Below are 18,393 nucleotides of genomic sequence, written 5' to 3'. Positions count from 1 at the left end.
CGCCGGTGGTAAAGTGTTTGGTCTCTGTATAAACCAGCTAACAGGTGGTCACCTGGCCTGACCAGGTGGTTTACAAAGACAGCTGTTTCCCACAGGATGGCTAGGTTTCCTAGTACCTTTACGGAGTAAGCTACTGAAAGTGGCAGCATGCAGAAATACTTTACAGTATTACTATGAGTGCTGGCAGAAAATGGCCAACTGGAGTGCCTACTCTCTACTCTGAAAGCTACTTGGCTGAATCGCCTCCACAAGAAACGAATGATGTGGAGCAGCTTGCGAAATGAAGGAGGGAGTTGGGAGGCAATCCTGGTGGGATGCAGGTGGTGAATTTTAAGTCATCTGGGGCAAAGTTGGTCTGGCAGTATGTATTATGGAAGTCTGTATTCAGGAACAGCAAAGCTGTTCTCTCAGTGTGAAAGTTCATAAAGTGTTCAGTAGCGCGTTTGCTGGCACAGGAAAGGTCTTAGTCATTGCATGTTTTCAATATGGATGTTGTCACTGTTTAGTGAACATCCACTTTGAACTTATCCATGTCCCATCCCTTAAATCACATCTTTCTGCAATTTCTTCAGTTTTAATCTGCAGTTTATAAACAATAAATTATAGACAGCATTCAAATCTGCCCCTGGAAATGGTTCAGTTTTAAATTTGGTTTTGAAACCTTATATAAGTGAAAGAGACCTGCAAACCACATAAGGTTTTAGATGGATTATATATAATGGTCAGACCCTTTATCATTCTTTAATTCCATTAACAATCTGAACAATTTCTTTTACGTCATCACACATTCTTTTAAATTCTACAACTGCAGAGATAGCAGGCATATGAACTTTTACTACTGTGGTGTGTATCATATTAAAGATTGTGTCTATTTTTACTATGATAATGTGTTTACTGTGCTGTACATATTAGCTGGTTTATACAGAGATCAAACACTTTACCACCGGCATGACAATTCCCGTCCCCTGGACGCCAGGAAACAGATGCTGTCACTCGCAGTAGTGACCAGTCCACACTGATGGTCACAGCCTGGAAATAATTCGTTACAGAAGGACATGAAAAGAAAGCAGAGATTGAGGAGGGATTGAGGAAGTGTTGTAACCTGTTCTTGCAGTACAGGAAAGCAAGTACATATTAGCTCCCCCACATTCTGATTTGTTGTTAGAACTACTCCTGTATCACTTCTATTTTATTTTGTTTTGATGTCCTTATACTAACCTCAGCAGAAGTACTATTCTTCCTGCCAGAAAACTTCAGAAACTAGCACTAAATCAAACTTCATCCTAACTATTTCTCTTTTTAAATTGTTTAATTTACTAATCCAATTAAGGAATCTAATACAGTAGACCAGGCTCATCCAAGAATTGTGCCCAGTCAGCGACCGTGTGTGTCTAGTGTCGGCATAGGAGCGAGCGAGTGAGAGAGAGAGAGAGAGAGATAGAGAGAGAGAGAGAGAGAGAGAGAGAGAGAGAGAGCGCTGCAGAACGAGTGAGAGTGAACAGCACTGGTGTGCACTGGACTGTCCCGCGGTCAGATCAAACATAAACAAATTTTTCTATTTTAGAAATAATTTTATGTAAGGGATATAGAGTCTCATTCTTATGGTTAGTAGTTACAAGTAAATATTTTTTGTTATACTTCGTGCTACAGCTTTTTGTATCCCTTTTCAGAGTTTAGAAATCGGATCTTTAGTTTGCTGTTTTGTACGTAATAATTTTAACTGACCAAGTTTGAAAACTTATTAAAATAGAATTAAGGTTATAAAGCTCTTTAATTCTTAACATTTTACATGTATTTCTTTTTCGAGGAATCGATTTGGTCTAGGTTTGGTACAATATTCCGAGAGACTGCTAGTCAAATTTTTAGAACTGTTCTTAGTTTTAGCAAGTTTTAAAAGAGAGAAAAAGCGCTCACAAATATACGTGGAACCAAACATTGAGAGAACTATGGCCGCGTGCTTGTGCAAAAGTGGATATTTCTCTCGTGGAAGACAGCTGTAAAAGTCATCCAAAGTTTTCCACATAATAAAGTGCTCCATCAGGCGGTAATCGCACTGCAGGTCAATCAGCTCTAGTTGGAACACTTGTGAGACGTCCTCTGCCCGAGGGGAAAATGGGCGAATAAATATATCTAAGGCCGGTTGAAGCTCAATTATCTCCAAAAATCTGTTTTCAAACTGTTCTTGTAATTCGCAAATGATCTGAACATAATCTGAAAAAATCCACATCTTCTTTAACACTGTCTAGTGCAGAAAGTGTCCACAATTCTTCTCGCGCAACTGTTTTTCCCACAAAGTATTTAAATGGCCAGTAAGGTCACTCAAAAATGCAATATGGTCACAGCCCTGAAATAATTCATTACAGAAGGACATGAAAAGAAAGCAGAGATTGAGGAGGGATTGAGGAAGTGTTGTAACCTGTTCTTGTAGTGCAGGAAAGCAAGTATGAATTTAGAAGAAAATTTGAAAGTTACACGGTTTTGTAGATGCTGGAAAGCGTGTTGAGAGGTGTTGGTTAAGAAATTTAATTTATGATATTATTTTCTGATTTTGCAGCCTTGAACGCGTTTTTTTCTTTTTATTTTTTGAAACTATAGAAGGATGTATTTTCCAACTTGTGTTCCATTTTGTTATAATACTCTGTTTTGGATGGTAACTGCTGTTAACAAATCTTGTGTAATAACAGTGTACTCCATTATATTATTTTATTTAATAACACTTGACAGTTGTATTTTATTTATTTCCACCAACATTATAGATGTTACCTGTGAAGTCATGTCATTTTAGCCATTAGTTGTGTAGTGTTACTATATGTTTCCAAAGAGTTTTGAAGATTAAGTATTACATGGTATAATATTCATATACCTGTGAAGAACTGTGTTTAAGCCCAGTATACGAGCGTCACTCCAATAGAAATGCACACTATTTTTGTAAAAATACAGTTTTGATTCTGCATGTGTGAAAGTTTTACTGTGTGTAGATACATCCTTCCCACTTGTTTTCAAACTTAGTTCAACCTGTTCCTGTGAATGGTGCCGTCACAGCATGTCTTCAAGATGGCTGCTACACTTGATGTTCATCAGAAGCAATGTGCTGTCATAGAATTCCTGTGCTGTGAAAACGAGACAGTGAGAAACATCCACAAGAGGCTGAAAAAGGTGTATGGAGATGCTGCTGTCGATTGCACTACAGTTAGTCGGTGGGCAAGCAGGTTACATGATGAAAGCGGGCACGGCAATATCGAGGATTATCCTCGCAGTGGCAGGCCTCGTACTACACGCACTCCAGACAACATGCAGAGAATTAACAAATTGGTGACTGCTGACAGACACATCACAGTAAATGAATGGTCACGCTATGTTGGGATAGGGGAAGGAAGTGTTTGCAGAATACTGAAAGTGTTGGAGTTAAAAAAGGTTTGTGCCAGATGGGTTACCAGGATGTTGACAGTGGCTCACAAAGAAACAAGAAAAACAGTATGCAGCGAACTTTTGGAACAGTATGAGAATGGTGGAGATGAATATCTTGGAAGAATTGTGACAGGTGATGAAACATGGCTCCATCATGTTTCACTATAAATGAAGAGGCATCATACAAATTCACCCAAGAAAAAAAAAATTCAAAGCCACACCTTCTGGTGGAAAAGTTATGGCTACGGTGTTTTTCGATTCCGAAGGACTCTTGCTTGTGAAAATCATTCCAAGTGGAACTACCATAAATTCTGATGCATATGTGAAGACACTGAAGAAACTTCAAGCTTGATTGAGTCGTGTTCGGCCACTTCGGCAAAAGCAGGATGTTTTGCTGTTGCAGTGCACGGCCACATGTCAGTCAAAAAAACAATGGAAGCGATCACTAAACTCGGATCGACAACACTGAAACACCCGCCGTACAGTAGTGACCTGGCTCCATGTGACCGTCATCTCTTTGGTAAACTGAAAGATTCTCTTTGTGGAACAAGGTTTGAAGATGATGACACTCTTGTGCACGCTGCCAAACAGCGGCTCCCAACAGGTTGGTCCAGAATTTTACTGTGCAGGTATACAGGTGCTGATTCCAAGGTGGCATAAGGCAGTTGAGAGGGATGGAAATTATGTGGAGAAATGAAAATATTGTTCCTAAAGGATGTATCTACACACTGTAAACCTTTCAAACATGTAGAATAAAAGATGGATTTAAAAAAAAATAGTGTGCATTTCTTTTCGAGTGACCCTCGTATGTTGCTATGCTGTGCCATCCTGTTCTACCTACTTCTTTCCAAGCTTTCTGCAAATGTTTATTATTGAAAACATATTAACACTTCACTGGTCGATTTTCAGTATACTATTGACTGGTTATCCTTCAATAAGTACCTAAGGTCTCACTCCTTGTGTTCTTGATCATCTCTAACGATTCCTTCATAACCAGGCTTGTAACTCTCACCTTTATATCAGTTCACACACAGGTTGTTTTGCATATTCAACAAAAAAATTATAATTAATTGTTTTTGACCTATTCTTATGTTGTGTATGTGCCAGGTTCATTGGTGGTATTAGTTTAGAAAACCATTTTGTGTATTTGCCAACATTAGAGAGAGGGATAGTATTCCATATCTGTGCTGTCATTGCCAACCTATATTAAATTCGATTTGGTCCTTGTTCATTCAAGTCTTATGTTTTCACCCCTAGCCTGAAATTGAATAGCTCTGTTATTTATATTTATTTGTTCTAGACAAAGCAACAAGCAATGCCCAATCAAGGTGTGTGGGACATGCGAGGCAAGCAATTCTTTACTGGTGTTGAAATAAGAGTCTGGGCAATAGCTTGCTTTGCTCCCCAGAGAACAGTGAGAGAGGATGCATTGAGGTAAGCTATAGCAGTTTTGAAGAAAATATTGTCCCTGCATTCTGCATTTGTTAATTCATTTTGATGTTTTTCTTTACAGGAATTTTACGCAGCAACTTCAAAAAATAAGCAATGATGCAGGGATGCCAATAATTGGACAGCCTTGTTTCTGTAAGCATTTTTATGTATTGAATATATTTATTGATGCCTACTATTCTCGTTGGTATTGAAGTATTTTAGTGATATCAAATTAATATTTATTATAGCAGAGCCAAAGAAAAACAGTGAAGGATGAAATTGAGTTTCCAGGTAGAATTGGTGATGGAAGTAATGATATTGAAATCATTAGCAACCACATTCATTGACTGCTTCGAGACAATGGTAGCAAATATTGCAATTGCTGATGATTAACTTGATGCAGAAACATTCAGTTGCAAAAGATGGAATTTTTTGTTATCTATATGATAAATCATAATTAATATATACTGTTGGGAAAAATCCATCCTTCTCAAGGACTGTTCAGTAGCACCAGGGTTAATATGTGCATACTGAAGTGTTGTAATGTTCTGTGTTAGGTCATCGACTATCAGATGGCACTCAGGAGGCCTCTATCAGATGGCACTCAGGAGGCCTGTCTGTTCATCCTCTGTTTTGACTCTGCAAGCAGTAACTGTCCTGAGTTTTGAAGTTAAGTGTTTGCAACATTCATTCTAGGGTACAACCATGCCCCACTGACAAGTACATACTCCTGTTGGGTAGCTTCGGCCATTCACTGTGGGGCTATGGGGAAAGCTGGATGGACATGTTGATGGATTGAAGCACATGTTGGACAGTGTATCAGTGGTGTGTTGCTACTTTCATCATCAGTCTGTGGAACATTGCCACTCCTGTGGACCAGGTTCTGGATGTCTGTATAGTACAGAAACCGTGAAGTTGATGCATTGTTTCAGCGTTAGTGGCTGACTGAACATTTTTCAGGGATGACATCCGGGCACATGTTGCACCAGCTGTGTTGTCAGGGACTATTGTGGACCTGATGAGAGTACCACTAACCCCATGACACCACTAAGCAAGGCAATACAGGTTTCGTGAAAGAGTTGACTGAAGAGTGGAATGGGCCTCTGTTGTCTTCAGTGATGAGGGAAGGTTCTGTCTGAATGGGAGTGATGAATGTACACATTTATGGTGTAGACCTGGTGAGCTGTCTATTCCAGATTGCATTTGCCCATGAGAAACAGGCCCTGTCCCAGGCTTCGTGGTGTGAGGGACCATCAGTTACAACTTGTGGTCACATTTGGTGTTTCTGCTGGGTGAAGTAAACAATGTCCACTATATTGCACATGCTATTGTCTCTGTACTAATGCCGTTTCTTCAATGGGATGGCGATGTGTTTTTTCAGCAGGGCAATGCACATCCACATACGGCTGCATTAGACAGAATGTGCTCTTTGTGATGTACAACTACTGCGCTGGCCAGCAAGATCACCATATCTCTTTGAGGTTGATCATGTGCAGGACCCGCAGAAACCAGTGCCAAATTGTAACAAAAGGCACAAGATTCTTGGGACAAACTATCGCAGAATGACATTTGGTGCCTTTATGATCATTTGCATGTGAGAAGACGTGCCTGTTCTGCCAGCAAAGGGGGTTTCATTGTATATTAATGCGACAGTTTAGGCATCCTGTGCTGTGTGTTTCATTTGGTCTGTATTTATCATATACTCCTACAGTGATGAACTACGTTGCACCTCACATGTCAGTAAAATCACCTTGTTCTTGAGGGCGTTACATTCTTTTCCCTTGAGTTTAGATGCTTTAATTTACACTTGTAGTTAACTTCTACAGCCTTCTACAACATTGACAGTCATTATGCTAAAAATGGACTTTGAAAGAGATTTCAGAAATCATTATGTCATTAAGAAGAGCTATTCTTCTGCTAAGAAATAAATTTCAAGCTGTATCAAAGTCATCATCAAGTTCAAGCTGTGTGCTTAATGACTCAGTCACTCAAGGAATATTTACAGATAAGGTAAATTCATAGTAGTGACAGCCATCAATAAAAGAAAGAAAGAATATCAACTGTGATTACCAATCCATTTTCTCACAGTCTTTTATCAAAATTGAACATGTGGCATGCAATAGAATACTGACTCATTTTTCATAGCATGACGTGCTGGCTGACTATAAACTCAGCATTAGCAACGGACTGTTCACAAAGCTACACGTAATATTACAAATTAAGTTCTGGAGGAGCTAAACAACTATTATTACCCTGTTTGTATGCCTCTGTGATGTTGTCAAGGTCATTGATCAAGTGGACCATAAAACTATGCTTAAGATACTTTACCCCTTTCCACTCCAGCAGTGAGTGGTGCTCGATATTGCAAATGTTGTTTTCTGCTCTGACATCGAGCCTTATTCGACATGATTTTTCATAGCTCTCACGTATTCCTTTCTCAAATCTGACTGTACTAAGCACCAATGCTGTATAGTACTGCCATCTAGGGAAGCCTGTGTTAACTCTGAATCAAACTGTAGCAGTTGTGAAGAGAATGGATGTAATTATTACGTTCAAGGTTATTAGACTGAAATGGCTTGTTATTTACGATCAGTCCTTTCTGAAAAAGAGATTGTAGAGCTTTCAGAGGAATGTTTAAGTGGAAACAAGAGTGACAATGATTTTGATGATGACAGTGATTCATTTGTAAGTTAAATGAAGATGGAAACAGTCAACCTTGCAGAATTTAAGGAAAATTCACGCAATGAAAAGTTTTGTAATGCTATATAAATGTATTTGAATGAAAGCTCACTTTTTGCTTAAATAATAGTTGTTGGTCAGTCACTGTTTCCACAAATAGAGTTGCAAATTCTCTGTGGCATGCTTGCCATTCAGGCTGTGGCGATTTAAATAAGAGCGCAAAGAGATGTCCTGTTGTGCATTGCAGAGTACAAAGGGTTAATACTACAGAATTGATTGCTCCACTGTTGTGTGGATCTACCCTTATTTTCATTAGGAGAAGTTAGAACATTGTGTTCATCTGCACTCCAGTAATAAAATAAAACGCAGAATGGGAGAACGTAAAATTTGAAACCTCACAAGGTTTTCTCCTGTTCGTAATCTACACAAATGATCTTCTAATGAGGTTAAGTGACTCTAAAGAAAAACATAGTGATTGCTTTTTTTACCTAAAGTCACATGTATTTTTGGTGGAATTTGCATCTCAGTTTTTCTTTGTGTAAATGAAAAGACGTACAAATGTATTATGTCGTCACATTAACGTGGACGAAGATGAAGACCTAAGCCACTGTCACATGAACCATGCATCCATATGTCAGTGTTGAGTATGTTGAGTTCTGACAACATAGTGTGGAAGAAGCATGCTGCAGAGTTCCCCTATGTGCAGAGCAATATCGACCGTGTCCGGTATTCTGAGTGCACATATGTATGTAAACCAATGAGATGAACGAGCACCACCATCATCAGATATTTAAATTTTGCTTTATGTATACCACAGACAGAAAAATATTGCTAGTGTATGCACTAGGAAGGAAATTTGTGTACTGATAGAGCCCATCCATTTCTGTAAACAAACTGTGTGATTTGCAAGACAGATACAGCCAACAACAACAACTGCTGCTGGGGAGTGGTGCAGTCACATGCCCATTTCGTGAACTCTTGTGTACTGTATAGGTGGTAAACGTCACCTTAGCTGTCAGTTGCTCTGAACCTCACTGTGGTGGCATAGATCACATTGGGGCACAAGTGTCATATGTGTAAACCCCATCATTTCTGAGTGTTCAGCAGCATGATTGAGATTCAGTTAGAATGTTACTTGTTGAATACCACAGCACATATGATGGACTCTATTGCTCCAAAGTTTTCTGAAATGGTTTGTGCTTGTTTGCTTCTTTCGGCAATATTTAAGCTTCCAGCAAATGATTGTTTCTGGTGCGGTGCAGCAGCATTTTTGTACTGTTGAACTGTGTGCTTCCCCAATTTACGATGCATCTCAACTTACTCAAATCAGTAATTACAAAACTCAGCACAATATTGATTTTGACATATTGTGGATATTCATAGCTGTAGGACCCATACTTTTCAATGCTACAGGGGTAACCGACAATGTATTTAACATAGAAATAGAATGGAATATAACTCTATTTGCATGTTACAGGAAGACTTTTGGCACGCTCGAAATACATTGAGAGCTTTTATTTTCTGGTCGCTGTAGTGCAGAGTGCGGGCACTATAAACTAGCAATTGGCTGTGAGTGTAAACAAACAAGAATTATGAGAGCCAGAGTTGAGAGGAATGGTACCGGGAAATAAGCCCAGTGTCACGCTTGGAGGGCAGCCATCTTACATTTGTGTTCTGTGCTCCTGCAGAAGCAACTGGCACATGGTCATAGTGATTGCTGATTTCTTCTAGTGTTGTGAGATTTGTAATCAGATTCTGTGACAGACCAGGATTAGTCTCTTCACTCATTTCAAAATAAGAAAAGAAGAGAACAACACTCAACACAAAACAGTTTCTAATGGTTACAGTGCAACTGCTTGCTGAGGTTGGCAGTGTGGTAAATGAGGTTGTCCAGGTGTGACCTCTACGAGTATTTTATGCAGTTACAGTGCAAAAGTCTGCCACGTAAAACTGCCGTCTTCATGTGTCCGTATTATACCACCTTAGAAACTTCAGCTAGCAGGAAAATGTTCACATTTCTTTATCCAAAGATACTGAGTCGAGCATTGCAGTACGCTTTGTGTGTCTTATATAGACCATTCTGTTTTCCACAGTTGCCGTGGCACCAGAGTATTGAGTGCACTGATATCGTGTGACATTCATGCACTTTTTATTTTGCAAAATCATTCTTGGATGACGTCAAAAAATAGTGTTATAGACGGTCATGTGGTTACACAGAAATCTGTTAAGTACCTGCCTCGTTCATTTCTCTCACTTAGACCATAAAGTCCATCCACAAATTGTAAGTTCGTGTCCTGGGTAGTATCTCCAATTTTATCATTGAAGCCTCCTTGAATTATTGCCTGCTCTCTGTTAGGGATCTTACGAAGGCCTCTTTCCAGTTCAGTTGGTCATAGATTTCCTCTATCTGCTCCTCCAGTAGGGGCATAGATATGAATGATGTTAAGTTTATATGGAGAAGCATTCAATTTGATAGGTATGATACTGTTTTTAACAGATTTGTAACTTACACACAGATGCTGTATCCGAGGTTCTCGGGTGTCCAGCTGGATCCAATCGTCGAAGTTCCATGATATTTCAGCGAATAACCGTTCCGCCATCATCAGGTGGTGCTGATGGAATGATCTGTCTGCGCTGTGTCCGTGGTATTCATGTCCGCAGGGTCCCGAGTCGTACCCCGGTGCAGACGGCCGGCAGAGTGCCGCGAGGGGGGTAGCGGCAGTCACACCCGGTGGTAGGTGGTAGGCGTAGTTCATCTCCATCCGCCATGGCGGAAGGATCTCGCGTCTGCTCACGCCCTTGGTCTTTGATGGTGTTATGGTGTTTAATAATGGTTTCCAGGCCTTGCTAAGTTGAAACCCGGTGTCCCTGTTGATGAGGTTATCTGTTGCGCGAATTTCTATGGCTTCCTTGTAGATACTGTCCCAGTAGGCACTTTCGGCCGTCAGGATTTTTGTCTCTTCGAATTTCACTGTGTGTCCGGTGTCAATGCAGTGTTCTGCTAGGGCCGAATGGGTGGTTTGGCGTAAGCGGGTGTGACATTCGTTTTCCTTGCATCGGTCCTTGACCATGTGAACTGTTTGGCCAATGTAGGATCTGCCACATCCGCACAGGATTTTGTATACGCCCGCTTTCTTAAGGCCTACGTCATCTTTTGCTGTTCCTAGGAGGTCACGAATCTTTGTTGGTGGTTGGAAGACTGTGTCAATCTTGTGTCCCCTTAACAGTCTCCCTATTTTTGACGACACGTTGCCAGCAAACGGCAGAAAGGCCAGAGCTTGCTTCTTGTCTTCGGGTTGTTCTTCATCTCGGTTCTTGCTGCACATCTGTTGTTGGAAGGCCCTTTGGATTTGGCGGTTGCCATACCCATTCTTGTGGAACACGGTCTCCAGGTGTTTGAGTTCCGTTGTTGGCAGGTTCTGTTTAACAGAGATCTAGTGTGCTCTATGTACCAAGGTGTTGAGCATTAAGCTGCGCCAGATGGTGGCAGCTGGAGGTATGTAGGTACAGGCCAGTGTGTGTAGGCTTACGGTACACACTGTGACTCAGTGAGCCATCAGACCTATGTTCCACTAGGACATCAAGAAAGGGTAGTTTTCCATCTTTCTCAGTCTCCATGGTGAACTGAATGTTACTGTGGACTGAATTTAGATGTTGTAGAAAAATCTGTAGCTGTTCCTGTCCATGTGGCCAGATGACGAATGTGTCGTCCACATAGCGAAAGAAGCATACAGGTTTCAGTTCGGCGGCTTCCAGTGCTTCCTCTTCGAAACTCTCCATGAACAGGTTGACCACCACTTGGGAGAGCGGGCTCCCCATGGCTTCTCGTAGTATTGACCAATGAAGAAAAAGTACGTAGATGTTAACACGTGCCTGAACAGTTGTATCAGTTCAGGCCCGAATTTCTCACTGATTAAGTGGAGAGAATTTTCCAGCGGGACACGTGTGAAGCAGACCAACGGAGTAGGAAACATTTGTAGTAATGGCTATCGTAACACCATATTTGCATTGTTCACTATTCCAATAAAAATACAGTGTTTCTCATTTGGGTCATGAAATGGCCATTTCCTCTCTGCTAAGTCTTACTAAGCTGAAGAATATCCAGGTCATACATGCTCATTTTTCTTTCAACTATGGCAAGATCTCACATCCGAAGTAGTGCACATACGTCCCTTGTCGCAATCTTTCTTACACTGTGCAAGGATAATTTGCGCTGTAGTGTTGGTCAAATGGCTTCTCTCAGTCTTGTCCCTGCCAGAGATTCCACTGGGGAACTAGAAGCTCTGGATAATTTAGAACTGAACAAAGCCATGTGGTTCTCAAATGAAGAATTTAGTGAAAGTATGAAATGTTTGCTAAATGACTAGTTAGAGTTTAATAGCCACAGTTGTAATTTTAAAGGTTTGTAGAAGCTGTAACAACATGTAATAATAAGATTGCATGTAATCACAACAGATATATCGGCTATGATGTCGAAAGAAGCTACATCTGTGGTTAACTTTTAACAACCCATATCCAATAATGGCTTCCAGTGATCCACAAATAAATGTGTGCACTTTGTGCTTTCTGTTGTCGTGTAGAGTGCAATTGTTCGTGGTCTGCTGAGATTTTTTCATTAACATGAACAATGCAAGTTTCTTGGTAGCTGGTGAATGTTCCCATTTTGAATAGAAGTAGGGTGTGCAGTGTATTTCTGCTATTTCTGAATCTTGAGGACACAGAATTGCCTGTCAAATCACACCAATCATAAGATATTTTATGTTAGTATTGTATTCCAAATTGTGGTGCACTGCTTTGAATGATAGCTCAAATTTAGGTCATTAGGCGTATGTGATAGCCCATCCCCCATTTCAGCTGCATGAAAAAGTACTGACTGACAATGGGTGATGTTAAGAATTATTCGCACATTGTGCCACTTGTGTTGAAGTTTTGTTAGTGAGACATCTACCTTAACTGCCTCCTTCCGTAACATGAAAACTACTGAATTATACTTGAGATAAATAAAACTGGTACCTGGAGGGACAAGTTTAAAAGGTTCCCCCTCCGAACTTTCTGTATGCTTTCCCTCACCTAACATGTTAGTTGTCACAAGTTGGAAGTGTTCGGCTCGCATATGTAAGGTTGAAGCTAGCAAACTGTACCATCAGACAATGCTGTCTGGCACATGTATGCAAATGCATTTACTAGGCTTTCACTTGAAAATATGGTAATGGAATTCAGCAGATAGATCACTGCAATAAAGATTTTATAGCTAGAAGTGGGCATTGATTATTTTATAATAGTTGCAAAACCAGAGATTGAAGAAATGTTTGGGCAGAGAAAGGAACCAGAAACGTAACATTTAATGCAATTTATTGTTGTGTAACTGTCCTGTGCATTCTGAAGACTCACTATTCAGAAGTCATTCTAAGAAATTAAAAATGCTTGTAGCTAATTTTTCTCAAGTGTCTTCTCTTCAAAAGCCGATTTTCAGCATTGCAGGCACACTTAAACACCGAAAATAAAACTTAAGTTGCAAAGGAAATGCGCCATATACAACAACTAAACACAATGCTCATACAAGCATCTGCCAACAGCAAAATGTGTTAAAGGCCTTAGGAAGACTGTTCAATGCTTCATTATAACGAATTTCCTCCGTCTCCGATGATCATGACGTCACAACTGTTTACTTTAGATTTGTTTGAGCAGTTGCAGGCGGGCTCATGTGCATGCGCAGTTGAGTCGCGCATGTGTAGTACCTTCTCCCGCTTCTTGCTACAGAAGTGTGACTGTTAGCTGTATAAGCAGCAGCAGCAAAATGCTACCCGGAAAAATTTTACTGGAGCGTGCAAGTTGCCAGATTCACTGGAGGCAAACCGGGGTATCTACCCCGGGCGGCAATTACGGGGAATGGGAGGAGGCCGCCAAATTCATATTCTTGATGGTAAAAACCTTGTTTCACAAAGCGCCTAGTATTCAGCGCACGTTGGGCTGTCGATTATTCTTATGATTTTGAAACGCATCCCTGTTGGTTTTTTAACATTTTAGAACAAATTCTAAGTTTATTTCTGAATGAATCATAAGTTGAATTTTGAATGCGTGTATAGTGTACGCCATGTATTTGCCAGGGGAATCCCGTTGCATCTAGAAATAAACTTTCCTGCTGACAGAAGGGGTTCGGGCTATACGAGCTGAGCGGAATAAAGCCAAACGGGTGAATGGCAATCACTGTTTTTTTTATGTGGTTGACTGTTGTTTGCGAATGATCAGCGTTGTTATAATTACCAGCGAAATCCATAGATTCAGACTACCAGAGTGGAAATAAACGACTAACAGGAATGATAGGTAAGAAAGATTACGTATTTTCTTCTTGGTGCATCCAAGAAAATGAAATGTTGATAGAAAATTTTTAGCCAGACATCTACACTAGTAAGGACCAGTTGTACTGTCCCTGGTAGCAGCCGCCTGAGAAACGTGGAAAACGCATTGTATGAACACGTAATAACGCCTAACCGGAGAATAAGGATAACAAAACCGTTGATTGTGGCAGGGTTAGCGAAGTTAACCTGAGAATAAGTTACAGAATTAATGATAACAAGATTGTTTGGTAGAACGAGGAAGGAGAAGAAATGGGAACATCACTCAAATTATGGAAGAATAAGATGATTCCAAATTTATATAAAAATTTCATACTACTACTTTTCGATCCCAATCTTGAGAAGCTGGAGCGTATGAATGAAATGTCAAACTATTTCCGAACATAAAACTTTTTGCTTGTAGTAGGCCTAATAAGCATTTGATATTGGTACTTTGTGAATTATATTTTCTCCTAGTGTTATATAAATGACCTTTTGTGCCAAAACAGTCTCGTTTATTTGGTATGTGTTACAATAGCTGCAATATTAGACAGGCCTATTTCGTTTTATCTAGCAGACCGTGACAAAATACACGCAATCAGATAGAGGAACCACACAAGTCTTGGGTACTGTTTGTATTAACAGCTTTTTCAGTATTAGACAGAAACATTTCTTTTTTTCATGTAGCAAAACATTTGATGAGGTAATAGATTCTTTCCCAGGAAGGAAAGCATTCCATGTAAAGCTGTAACAATGTTGGAGAGGAAAAATGCTAGGACTTACGGACTGAAGAAAGTGTACTGTCTTGCTTGTCTCTTCTACTGGTTTCATGTATCTTATATATATTTTATGTCACACAAAAAAGCAAGATATTAGCTATAGGCATTAAAGAATGCAAATTTTTTGAAGAGTTCTTGTTCTCCCGGTTACAAATCATCCCATCCAATATTGATTGCGAGTTTTTTTTTCTGATGCACAAAGCAATCTGAGTTAGAGTGGGAAAGTGGATAATCTCGACGAGACCGGCATTTACGTTTAGTTATTTTGCTGTTTCATCTTCGTTTGTTGCTCTCAAATCAAGTGAAAACAAAATGGATTTCTGTGGCCGGGAGCTATCAAGTGAATACATTGACATGAGTAAGGAAGGCTAAAATATGTTCTTAGTTTCAGATTTGATTTTATTTCCTCCTTTCTGACAGTCAAGTATTAATTGCCTTGCAGAACAATGAAGTTATTTTTGTTGATTTGCTAAAGAAATTTGGCTTTTATTAATCTTTTCTGATGAGGCAGTCAATTTATTTGAAACGACAGTGTTTAATTCCACACTATGGGCTAGTTTCAACTGTTCGCTGCACTTCGAAAGTGCATGTTTTCATCTTCTAGCACGTATGACATCATGCCATAATGAAGAACCAAACATTAGATAATACAGTACTGGTACTGCAAGAAAATTTACATCCGAATCTGCACATATAAATGTGCACTTTAAGCCGAATTACGCGTTTTAGTATGGTTCACGAAATTCCGATGCTCTTGTTTCTTTTATGACATAATGTAAGATCTTCTAATGTCTTACGAACATACGCACATCCAGCATCCTAGTAGCTGTGCAAGCGCGGTGACGCCTGTTATCTGGTGCTCTCTGGCAACTACTGAAACGAATCTATTTCTAACAGTTCATGGGAAAATATTGCGAATGGTTATTTGAAAATCGTTATTTTCAAAGTAAATTTCCTTTTATGTAAGGTGAACTATGTGCAAGATTATACGATGAATTTCTTAAATCACAGAGCGTTTGACTCTCATTTAAAAATCAAGTCTTTAAGTACAAACATTTAGAAAAATTTCGAGCCCAGAAGATCAAGACATTTATGTCTTCATTAAAAATTTTACTGGCACATTTGTGGGGTGTATCGTAACGTGTATAACATGCGCAAAAAAGATCAACATTATATGTGAAAGCTTATCTTCTCCTGAAGCTTATCAGAGACCAAGATAATATGTGAAATCTCAGCTTTTCTTGTAGTAACAGTATGTATAATGATTTAAACCATTAACGTTTTCTGTTTGTGTGCACGCCCTACTTAAGAGTGATATCGCTATTGCCTGACTACATCAGGTGTCCTATGCTCGAATATCCTCTGTCATCGGCTGGCGAAATCATGTGACATGAGCTATGACTGGCTACAAAAGCGCATTGCAATCTTGATTTCAATGTCTTGGAAAGTAATATGCGGCGTTTAGTGGAATTTAAATGTACACTTTTGTGATACAAAAATATCAGCATACATGTTGCTCCACATCATAGATCTTTCCAAAACATGTATATATATATATATATATATATATATATATATATATATATATATATATATATATATATATTTTCCCCTAAAGAGCCGAGAAGTACTACACCAGTGTATAAAACCATAACCATTCAAAGGATTGATAAGTTTTACAGTTCCAAGGAAAAGTATACTGTCACTTGACACGGAAAAAGTGTATCTTCACCCGGGAGAAAGAGTAATTTTAACCGGGAAATCCGGAATTTTTTTTTTTTTTTTTTTTTTTTTTTGTCCACGTGTACACCCTGAGAGTTCTTCCACTTGAATGGTAGCTGTCTGTGAAAACAGGCTTGTCATGTAAAGCATCACCACTTTTTTCATTGTGGGCTATCATTCTTGTATGTTTGTCAAATTTAAGCATAGTATGATAAACAATGTCTTTTTGGAAATAATCCAAATAATTGACAGTTCTTACACTGCCTTTCCTTGGGGCTGAAACTTGATTTCCTGTCCACAGGTTCCAATTCATTGTACTCTAAATATTCATTGTACTGTTCATAGTGAAACACCACACTGTCTTGCAGTTCTTATAAGATTTCATCACTTATGGCATTGTCTTTAAGGCCAAGAGGAAATTGTATATATTTTATCTCTATTTATTTGTCTCTGCTAGTTTTGTTTGCCGGTTAAAATGATAGAGTTTCAAGACCCTCAAACTATGCAGTTTAAACCACAGCTCTCTCTGCAAACATGTGACACTTCCTTACGCCAAACTCGCATGCGAATACTGGGTAATATCAAAGTTAAAAAGCTGTGCCGGCAGCAATGCAATATTGCTACATGAACTCTGTTAACAGTAAGTGTTTATTTGGTAGTTGTTGCTTCTTACAATGCTACCTGGGCAGCAGCTTTGTCAGAAATCACACTGTGACAACAGTATGCATTAGAGTCATGGGTCAAGCCAGGAGTAGAGCAAAGGATTCTCACAGGCACTTAAAAAGAAAGGGAAGAAGAGGGGTGGGAGAACTGACCAAGACCTGCCAGCTGTTGTTTTTGTTGCTCCCTAGTGTAGTTTGGGCTGTATCTGCTCAGGAACTGCAGTAACACTATACTCACAATCTATAAAGCTAAAGACTGTGCTGCATTAAGTCCCATGTGGTGCACTATAGATGTGGCTACTATTTCTGTTGCAGTGTAAACATGAAAGTGTTTCCTAACTGTTTGTATTAGAACAATTGGCCTAAAGTCTACTGTTTTCAGTACAAAATGACTATGGATATACTTTTGCATGCCTGAAAGTAATATAATTTTGAATATTTGTTGTGAAGTGTTGTGTCTCATTCTTTTTGAAATATTTTCCCCCTTTTATTTGCATGATTCTCACAAATTATAGTTTATCATGAAGACAGTATAACGATTAGGACACAGTACTCATATTTGTAATCAGTGGAGTTTGCGTGTCCAGCGAACCAGCCTGATTCAAATTTGCTGTGGCTTTAGTGCATCACTTCAGGCAAATTTTTAGATGCCCTCCTCTAGAAGATTACAATCAGTCCTCTGTGTTATCCATTTCCAACATTGATAGACCTTAATTTCTGATGAACTTTATGTCAGCTGGCTTTTATATAGTGGCCTTCATTTTCTAGGTAAGTACGCCACTGGTCCTGACCAAGTCGAGCCAATGTTCAGGTATCTGAAGTCATCATTTACGGCACTTCAGCTTGTAGTGGTGGTTCTTCCTGGGAAGACTCCAGTGTATGGTAAGTACAAACAAAGCCATAGCACTGAAAAGAAGCACTAGGAACTTACAATTTGAATTACTCTGAAATCAATAAAAAAAAAAAAAACTTTGTCATTGGTATTCACAGCTCATTGTTAGAAACTTTTCATATTTTAGGTATTGGAAATTTGTGTTTAAAGCATTTGTACAGTGTGCCATTCTGCAAATGATAACTTTAAAAAATGTACAAAATGAGATTTCAATGAAAGATCTGCAACCATAGTCATAATGGTAAATGCACACTTATACAGTGGCACTCGATTTGAGTGACTTCTGATAGCAGGAAAAACTTTCACTGCCAGTATTTGGCTGATGAGAGAAGAAAAGGTGGCAGTATGAAGAGTTTCACTATCAGAATTTTCTCTGATAGAGTGGAGTAAGTAGTGCTTCAAGGAGTGAGTTCTTGCAACACTGTTGATGATGATCCTTCTATCAGATGAGGATGTTAAGTTTTGCATTCCCCTTGGTGCAGTTT

At 39.3% G+C, this 18,393-nt stretch overlaps 1 protein-coding gene across 2 annotated transcripts in view; it reads left to right on the top strand.

The window, feature by feature from the left end:
- Positions 1–18,393, top strand: part of LOC126485162 (protein argonaute-2) — a gene marked incomplete in the record, with an annotated part of 212,790 nt that overhangs the window by 136,059 nt on the left and 58,338 nt on the right. For both annotated transcript variants that reach the window (XM_050108838.1, XM_050108847.1), the window contains 3 exon segments: positions 4,709–4,842; positions 4,922–4,992; positions 17,785–17,898. In XM_050108838.1, coding sequence (XP_049964795.1) covers positions 4,709–4,842; positions 4,922–4,992; positions 17,785–17,898 — 319 coding nt within the window.

The sequence above is a fragment of the Schistocerca serialis genome, chromosome 1 (assembly GCF_023864345.2).
Source record: "Schistocerca serialis cubense isolate TAMUIC-IGC-003099 chromosome 1, iqSchSeri2.2, whole genome shotgun sequence".
Classification (NCBI taxonomy): Eukaryota; Metazoa; Arthropoda; class Insecta; order Orthoptera; family Acrididae; genus Schistocerca; species Schistocerca serialis.
The sequence above is the reverse complement of the archived record's forward strand: the minus strand, read 5'-3'. Positions and strand labels throughout refer to the sequence as shown.